This window comes from Coloeus monedula (assembly GCF_965178545.1).
Source record: "Coloeus monedula genome assembly, chromosome: 18".
Classification (NCBI taxonomy): Eukaryota; Metazoa; Chordata; class Aves; order Passeriformes; family Corvidae; genus Coloeus; species Coloeus monedula.
This window is the reverse complement of record NC_138798.1, coordinates 9,868,189-9,877,888: the sequence shown is the minus strand read 5'-3', so window position 1 is coordinate 9,877,888 and position 9,700 is coordinate 9,868,189. Positions and strand designations below refer to the sequence as shown.

The 9,700-nt window shown below is 46.9% G+C and overlaps 1 protein-coding gene across 1 annotated transcript; it reads left to right on the top strand.

The window, feature by feature from the left end:
* Nucleotides 1-592: 592 nt before the first annotated feature.
* On the top strand, nucleotides 593-9,280 carry ADORA2A (adenosine A2a receptor; the record flags this gene model as incomplete). Its single annotated transcript, XM_082293122.1, has 2 exons — nucleotides 593-1,031; nucleotides 8,320-9,280. The coding sequence occupies exons 1-2, from the start codon at nucleotides 682-684 to the stop codon at nucleotides 9,278-9,280; spliced, it is 1,311 nt and encodes a 436-aa protein (XP_082149248.1). The 5' UTR covers nucleotides 593-681.
* Nucleotides 9,281-9,700: the final 420 nt, after the last annotated feature.

The window sequence follows — 9,700 nt, the reverse complement described above, 5'->3', positions numbered from 1 at the left end:
AATGTGAGAATTTTGCCGATAATGTATTCTTCTAGGTCTGTTTAATATCCGTTATCAATTTAATGTGCCGCTTTAATGAGATTTTGCTTTCTCCATCTCCTCCGTAGAGCTGATTACTTAGTGTATGTGGTTGGTGTTTTTTTTTCTTTTTAGAGGAAACTGCAAGTGAAGAAGTTTAATGTTTGCTTCAGCTGAAGAGAATATTGCCCAAATCCTAGTGGGAAAAGGTGAAAAAGAGAACCGGAGGATGTTGCTAGTAGGTATGGAGATGACAGGAAGCCATGACTAGAAGGGTGACTGTCAACAGGAAACAAAGCATCACAGCTGATGTGACACTGCTGTACAGTACAGTTGCTGTGCTGTGCTGCCTGCTGGACTCTGAGGTCTGGGGAGCAGTGTCTGTCTCCGAGAGAGACTCTCCTGTCTGTTTGTCTGCTGGAGTTTGAATTATTCTGCACCTGGTTAATCACTTTGCTGGAGTTCGCAAACCCTGGGCTTTTTTTTCTTGACACCAGCTACTGTAAAATCCTTGAACAGCTATGGGGAGAAAAATGTGTGTGTGAGCAGCCTTCCTGGGCTGGCAGCCGAGTGCTCCATGGACCCCAGGCAGCTTTGAGGTGTCTTGGCTGTTCAGTGCTCTGCAGATATGAACGCTGATCTTTGGGCCTGGTTGTTCTCACCATGCTAGTACATGGGAAGGACGACTTCCTCTCAGACATAGCCTACATCATCCTGGAACTGATCATCGCAGTGCTGGCCATCCTGGGGAACATCCTGGTCTGCTGGGCCGTCTATTTGAATAGCAACTTGCAGAACGTCACCAACTATTTTGTGGTGTCCCTGGCTGCTGCTGACATTGCCGTGGGCGTGCTGGCAATCCCCTTTGCCATCACCATCAGCACTGGATTCTGTGCCTTCTTCTATGGCTGCCTTTTCATTGCCTGCTTTGTCCTGGTCCTGACTCAGAGCTCGATCTTCAGCCTCCTTGCTATTGCCATCGACAGAATCATTGCCATACGAATACCCCTCAGGTAAGCATGGGCTGGGCTGGGCTGGGGTGGTAAGGGCTCAACATCCCTAGAAACCACAGGTCTGGAGATGAATCAAGGAAGGAAAAGTTAAATGAGGATCAGTGCTTTTTCTCTCGTATTTTGAAAAAAAACTTTTCTAGGTCCTAAAATCTGCCTTGGCTGCTGGATTTTCTGGTTGCTTCCTTTTCCTGTTCTTCTCTGTTCTCCTATGGTGTGTGTCCATTGCATCACAGAGGTGCTGCCTGGGAGCTGCCATTCCATACTTAGGCAGCCTGTGCCCTGAAGCCAGTGGCACCAGAAGGATCACTGGGAAGGTAGAGGGCAGAAAGGGGGTGAGGTTAGCTTGTCCCCCTCCCGTGGGGAGGAGGGAGGTTCTGCCTGAAGCTGTAGCAGCAGACTGGGGAGAGGGAGGTAGGGTTTTCTCTCAGTCCATTAAACATGACAGGAGAAGAAGCAGCAGGCTACCAAGAAATGGGCCTTAGGAAGATTTGGACTGGCTTAGGCCCTGCCTCTGGAAGCACAGCATATATTGGGTCAAGGTGGAGGCTTGTCCCAACCCACGTCTGCAGATGGTGATTTTGTGGTCTCTGCAGTTTAAAGAAAGTAAAGGACATTTTAATGACAGGCTGGCTGCTACTTGGTGTGCAACCAGGGAGGCTGACATGGAACAAGGGGAAGTTTTGCCACACACACAGAGGCTGCTGCTCAGTTCAGTTTTCCAGGAGCGCGTTGTTGGGATGGGCTGTGTCTGCCTGTGGGCGCGAGGCAGCGCCGCGTTTCTGTGACAATGCTCCGAGTCATTCACTGAGCTCCAGAGATGGGGAGGAAGCCCCTGGGGAGGCTGGTGCAGGAGAATTGTAGGAGTCTTCTTCCTTCCTGTCTTGTCCTTAGGAGGATGCAGCACGCTCTCAGGAATGGAGAGACTGCCTTCCTCTCCTGAACAACCAATGTGGCTGCAAAAATGGAACAAATTTCTGATTTTTGTACTCTTGAGTTTGTGTTTTTGGACATCCTCACTCTTCTTGAGCTTAAATCACTTGTGCTGATCTGTACAATTTAGTTCTGTTTCTTCTGAATAGTTTGGACATGCAGCATTTATGTCAATTAACACAAACCTCCTGTTCAAAACCAGAATGGGAGCCCTGGAGAGCAGAAATTGCCTTTCCATGTGGATCAGTGCAGCCAAGTCTTTCCTGAAGCCTCGCCTCAGCAAGTTTGTGCTGCTATAACATTACCTTTAATGGGTGGTTTCCAAAACCTGTTGGTCATACTTGTTACAGCTTCTATAGTTTTGGTGTAGATGTAAGAAATAACTGTTCCATTCCATTGCAGAGAAAATTCTGTCAATATTAGTTACCTGTAAAATGGACTGTCTTCACTTTTCTACAGTCCTGCTATAGATGATTTCATTTTATGAACCAAAATAATGATAAATGGTACAAGGAAACATGTAGAGTAGCCCCTGGGAGCTGCCTCTAAATGATTTTGAGAAGGGCCGATGTCTTGATTTCGTCTCTCACGAGCTAACTCTGAGGACGCCTGCTGACAGTTTAAGCACTCTTATTGCTAGAGGATGACTTGCCAGGAAAGGGATTTTAAAACTCTGGATTTCTGCCCACTTTTTGGGCTATCACTGTAACTATATTGTCTTGAAAATGTAATTTCCTGGAAGAGCCAAGGTAAAGAGTCTTTTCAAAAAACCAGACTACATCAGTGCTGGGCACAGCACAGGTTTCACTATCTTGTTTTGGAAAAAACAGAACACACCCTCTTCTGCCCCAGTAACAGAGGGATTGATTGGATGCAGAAACCCACAGGTACATCCATGGGTTCCTCCTCCTCCCTGTCCTCTGCTGGTTTGTCCTTTCACAACAGGAGTGATGAACTTGTCAATTGTGTTTCCCCTTAAGAATTTATGGATGAATAAGTGCTAGATTTATAGCCTCAGACATGCTAAGAAAGTGAAAGCTGATTATCTGAAGAGGGAAATGTGATATAATTTAGATTGCCCACATCCTCATGTTTTTTTCTTCTTCTAATACCTGTTTGTCTCAAACATGGGTCAAACAATTTGAAGGAAAGTTCTGCCACTAACAATGTGTTGTTTTCACCCCATCCTTTAATACCTTTAATAATTCTTCTTACAGCACATAAAAGGTACCACCAGGTATTCCTAACATTCATTAGCTGAATCATTAATAAACCAGACTTCCTTCACTCTAGTGAAACCAAAAAGGGTCAAACCTGTGTTTTATTCTTCTGTTTCTCTTTAAATATTTCATGTCTCATTTGTCCTAATGAAGGTAGCTGCATATGTGGATGTGTATACCCACAGAAATAAACTGTCAGTATTAAGAAGGCAGAAGAGTGGGTTTTCTGATACTGCTTGGTTTTGGACCCCTCAGTACATTATTAGTTACCTTTGAAATTATTTTTCTGTGGAGAAGAGACCCTCCTCCAAAAAACTGCAATGGGAAAAGACATTTATAGGTGAAATTTTAAAATGGATAAAAACTAATTTGTGAATATCTTATGTGTTCTGCCTTTCAAACAATTAAAACGTTTTGTAGAGTTTGGTAACTTTTCCACAAGTTCTCAAGCACTTTGCTGAATTCGGCCGAGTTTTATAAAAATGTAACACTCTACAAGTGGCAGTAAGGCTCTCCCAAGGAAGGGAGCCCGAGCCATTGTTCGTTTTAGGACTAAATGAGGTCTCTCACATGGCAGCTACCTGAAAACCTGCATTGGCTAGTATCAAACCCCCACGTGCTCTGAACAAAACTGGCCCTGAATCTGAGCCCCAGGATGAAGCCCTGGGCCAAGAACAATTGCTGCTTTCCAGGCTCCATGGTGCCAGCAAAGGCTCTGTGGGCGCCGTGCCCAGCCACGTGCCCCTGTGCAGGCATTTGTGTAAAGATATTCCCAGGGGGAGAACAGGTAGCTCCAACACCCTGGAAAGAGAGGGGAAATTTTCCTTCCTGCAGCCAAACAGAAAACTGTTCTGAGGTTACTGAGGCTGCTGCTTGCTCTCTGTGCTGGATTCAGGCACGAAACATGCAGGTCATACAGTGCCAACTGCAGGCCTTTTTCTCTGATGAAAGCTGCTTTTGCTGCTGCAGTGCTTCTCTGGGGAAACATTATTAAGGTGCAGATCCCAGATGTTTGGAACTTTGGGACTGATTTATCCCATGTGGTGGTGATTTAAACTGCAGCTTTGAGGTGGCACTGGGATGTTTTTCTGACAGAGGACATGAAGAACTGGCTTCTCAAAGTCTGGAGTAGGAAGAATAGGGGAGATGAACACCAACCCTGAATAAAGTATAGGATGTGCAAGGGACCTTTGTGCTGAGAACAGCCTGTTTCAGTAGTTGCTTTAATTCTCTAGGGCTGCCTTCTGAAATGCTCATATGTGAGCATCTAAACCAGTGATTTAATGTTTTATTGTCACTTTGAGCCATATTTCTTTCCCTGCTCACCATAAACCTTTTGACTTTGTGGCAGGCATTTGCTACATATGCTCATGTTAAACAGATTTAGGGCAGGTTCAGCCTAATGGGAGAAAAGAGTAATTCCCCTCCTTCTTTGAATATGGGTATGGCTTTAAAAGCAGTGGCTTCATGGCCTGCACAGAACTTGCTGTTACCAAGGTTTTATTCAGGAAGCTGATCATGTCACAAGCAGAACTGTGTCTGCCCACCATTCCTCTTCTGCTGTTTAGAGAAGAGCTAATGCTGGGCACCTGTGCCCACCTGCAGGACTCCACCTCCCCCATCCCCATAGCATGGACAAGCACCAGGATCAGTTGGTACCTGGCAATAGGGGAGAAAGGTTCCTGACTGAGGGGTTTGGGAAAGGTTGTTTAGTTGGTACATGTGAAGGTGTCAGTTTTATTTCTTGCCCTGCCACAGATTTCCTAGATGATCTGGGATTGCCAGAGTCTCTCATTTCCAGATACATGTAATAGGGATTGAATATCCTGCTTGGTCCTGTCCCTGATGGCTGCAGCTGCCTGAGGTGTTTGGCTGTTGAGTGGATGTGTTCAGGGAGCAGCATTTTGTAGTGATTTGTTAAACACCTTTGAGCACTGCTGGAATTCAGATGAAAGCCCTCAGCTGAGCACAGGCTTTCTGGGTGATGCAGTAGAGGTGTCTGAAAAATGCTCCACACCTGGCAGAGGATGTGCAGTGCTGTCCAGCAGAGGAGGGTTTGGAAGACAAGCAGGATGGCTGGACACTGTGATGGTGAGTTAGGCCAGCTACATACCGTGCAATGTATTGAAAGATTTTAAGTGCTCCCTGAAGTCTCTGTGGACAGAGTACGAGCTCTGCCTTCCACCCAGTCTCACAGACTCTGTGCAGGAATCTTTGTCTCCATGGCACAGAACTTAATCCAAGGACCCAGAAGTGTCACATCCACAGCCAAATTACTTTAGGCAGTCCAGAGGAGCTGTACATTCACCAAGGGCAGCTATTCTCCTGCAGTCATTTTGCCAGCTGGGTGGCTGGGAGAGCAGCAGGGCAGGTGAAACTATTTTGGGGAAAACATTCGCATTTTCATGTGTTTGCAAAAGTTGGTTTTGCTTTTTAGAGGAGGCAGGTGACCCTATCCCCACACCCAGTGCCACCATGAGCATCCCTGTGCTCTGCACTAACGTCCTTTGTGTAATTTCACAAGTAGAAGTGTTTGTTTGTGTGGCAAGTGCGTTATTTCCAGGAAGCAGGACACAGACAATCCAGTGCTGTCTGGACACATCAGACGTGCTGCAAAGTCACCTACCAGCTGTGCAGAACATGAGCTGCAGGTGTGACTAGCTCCTTTCAGCAGCTTGTGTCTCCTGCATGGTGCCAGCAACTCACAGGATAGGGGTTGTGTCTGGGAAGCCCTGAACTTACCCTGTAGAGCTCTGCAGCATGGAGAATATGGAGAGTGGCTTTGACCTGGCTGCTGTGAGCCTGCAGAGATACTGAGACAAAGTACACAAAGATGTACACAAAGTCTTCAATGACATCTCTAAGTGGATAAAAGGAAAGAGTCCAGGAAAGCCCATCTGGACTGTAACCCTACCTCAGCCAAGTCAGTCAGAGGTGCCTCATGTGGATCCTAGAAATTAAGCTCTCCTAAACAAATTAACACTTCTCAGTGGGTACCTGGCCAACACAAGGCCATTGACTATGTCACGAGATGCTGTGAGCTTTCTGTCTTAACCTTTGGAGATACTGAGCAAGGTGTTATGGACACGAACTCCAGCACAATACCCTGCAGCTGGAAAGCTGCTTGGGTTGAGTGCTGTTCCAAAGCCTTGTAAAGTTTCTTGCATGGGAATTCCCAGAGGGTAAGAGGGAGGGGGAAGTGGGGGGAAGTGTTTGTCTGGAGAAGTAAGGAATATATTTTTAGTGGAAGGGAAGGGACATCTCTAGTCGTGGGATAACAGCTGCACAATTTCAAAATTCCTCTGACAAGATGTAGCTAATTCCAGGGCTGCAGGGTTTTGATGGGTTTTTTTGGTTGGTTTTTTTTTTTCTTTTTGTTTCTTGGGGGTTTTTTGTTTGTTTGTTTGTTTTGGTTTTTGTTTTTCCAAGCTTCAAGGGCCTTCAGCCACTCTCTTGCTCCCTGAGTGTACATTTCAAAGCGAAGATGCTGTTTTGATGTGTTGATGAAGTCTGAATGGAGCAGCTCTTTGCTACCATTCATGCTGTGCCCTTTGCATCCCTTAAGGACTGGGCAGGATCCACTAATTGCTGGAAAAAACCTTTTTCTCCCTCAGAATCAGCTGAATTCCTCCCTCATTTCTGGAAGGACAATTTAGGTGTGTTTTGCATGCTGGGAATTGTGTGGTTGGCTCCTTTATCCACTCACTCTTTTCTGATTTTGAAATGCAACTGAGAAAGGGAAATTCAAGCCTGATGGGTCTTGTTTTTTCCAAGGCCCATTGTCAGGGATTTAAAGCACGATCTCCATTCTTTACTGTGCAAAAGCAGCCTCTCTCCTCCCCTGTCTTGAAGTTGTGTTGGGATAGGAGCATGAACCTGTGGGAGTAATTATTTCATTGGGAGATGGAAAGATTTCTGTGGCTTGTTATATTATTTCTTTTAATGTTTGTTTTCTGAGAGAATTCTGGGGACAGAGAGAGAAGGAGCACTGGGTAAACACTGGGAGCCCAGCGCTACCATCGGATCGCAGACACACGGGGTCAAATACAGTGTGGGACCCATGCTGGACAATGTGGGAATCCAGCCATCTACTTTCCATGCTGAGCATTACCCAGGGAAGGCAATTGCACTGAAATGTTAAACTGCTGCCCTGATTTACATTTTCAGAGGGAAGAACTGGTGGAGTCAGCTCAGGACTCGCAGTAACCTGCGAGGCCTTGGAAACTGGCTGATATTTCAAACAAACCAAGGTCTCTGCTACACTGTCAGATTCTTACCATGTTGCTTATTTTTTCTTCCAACAGATCTTGGAGAATTTACTGTTAACTGGCTTCAGCCAGGTGTATCAGTGCCTCCACCCCTGAGGTCCCTTTGGTGTGTGCAGTGCAGCCCATGGCACACCTGTAGTCGACAATTGTCCTCAGCTTAATTCCTCCTTTCTGAGAAAGACATGGGGTTGGCTTAGCTGGGCTGGTGAGGAAAACTGCTGACTTGTCTCAGTTATTTCAAGAAGGTTGGTGGTGCTGGTCTTCCTAAAAGTGCCATTGTGGAGCAGAGTGAGATGCTATGCAAAGCAATGCCAACCTGGCTGCTGCAACTGAGCCAGCAGGATTTCCCTGGAGCACACCAGAATGTGGACACAGGGCTGGTGGCACTGTGCCTCCAGGTTCTTTTGTGCTGTTTGGTTTACAGATCTACTGCAAGACAGACCTAACAATTCCATGCTAAAGGCTGCTCTTCTGCCAGGAAGGAGACACTGCCTTAGCCTTTGGCAAGAGACCCACAGTGATCTTCATCACAAGGGTCAGAGCAGTATTATTGGTTATCCAGGCTGCAAGATCTGTGTGCACACCCAAGTGGACTGGTGGAGTGAAGGAGCACAGATGAAAACTGAATTAATTTCCCTGCTTTTCTGTCAGCTATTCACTGCTTAAAGAAAAGGGGAGGGAAATAGGTGGCAGACAGTGTCACCATGGAGTGCTTGCTGTGCTGCATGAGTTCTGCACAGCAGAGAGCCCTCTGATCAAGCAGGTGCCTTTCTCACTGTCTTCTGGAACATGGGGCCATTGTGAGGTTGCATGGGTGCCAGAAGCTTGTTGAATAACACTGATATAGCTCCCATCTCCTCTGCTTTACAGGTACAATGGCTTGGTGACCGGCTCTCGAGCCAAAGGCATCATTGCCATCTGCTGGGTGTTGTCCTTCATCATCGGCCTGACCCCAATGCTGGGGTGGCACAACCGCGCCCAGATCGAAGATCTGGGTTCCAACAGAACCTCTCCCATCAACTGCAGCAACAGCATGGTGGCGTGTCTCTTCGAGGCCGTGGTCACCATGGAGTACATGGTCTACTACAACTTCTTTGCCTGTGTGCTCCTGCCCCTCCTTCTCATGTTTGGTATCTACTTGAAAATCTTCATGGCAGCCCGGCGCCAGCTCAAGCAGATGGAGAACAAGATGGTACATGGGGAACGTTCCCGCTCCACGTTGCAGAAGGAAGTCCATGCAGCCAAGTCTTTAGCCATCATTGTTGGGCTGTTTGCAGTCTGCTGGCTTCCACTACACATTATTAACTGCTTTACCCTTTTTTGCCCAAATTGTGCCCACGCTCCCCTCTGGCTGATGTATCTGGCTATTATCCTGTCTCACGCTAACTCAGTTGTAAACCCCCTTATTTATGCCTACCGGATCAGGGAGTTCCGATACACCTTCCGTAAAATCATCAGCCAGCATATCCTGGGCCGGAAGGAGCCGTTCAAGGCGGGAATAGCCAGCTCCAGGACTTCCACCCATGGTGGGGACACAGAGAACGCCAGCATACGGATCAGTGAGTATGCACTAGAGGTATACACCAATGGAGAGATCCACAGGGATCCCGAAAAGCAGGACTTAAGCAAATGCAAAGCTGGCTTGGAATGGCACCAGAATGGAAATGTTCTGGACCTGGAGACAAATGGGCATCTCCCACATTCCTGCAAAAATGGGATTCTCTCAGATGCATGCCTGAACAGGGAACTTCAGAGTGAAGAGCTAATTGATGCCCAGGTGTCTTACTCAGATCTGGAAAGAGCAGCCTTTGCTGCAGCTGATGTTTCCTGATGAGACTTTCGAAGTTTTCCTGGTAGAATTATTTTTTTTTTCCATTGGTGACCTCTGCCATGGCAGAAAGGGAGGTTGGGGGGCGGGGGGAGAGCAGTGTATTCAGATTGCTGTGGAGAAAGGGGTCCATATCCAGGACTGTTGGATGATCCTAAACACCAGACTGGAGAAAAGCCAAGAGACCACTGAAGTGGACTAAGGAAGGAGGGACACGTTACCCATCAATGACCTGTCACCAAGAGCAGTGCCAAGGTCAAGGATGGCATTCCAAGTTCAGCACTGGGAGACTGCTGATGCAGGGATTTCGTGACATTGTCCTGTACTGTGCCTGTGGTTGTGTGTTGGTTTCACTGTCTTCACCAGTGGAAACAGAAGCGTGGCTGGAAGTATTCCCTGAATAACAAAAAGCAACTGGGAAGG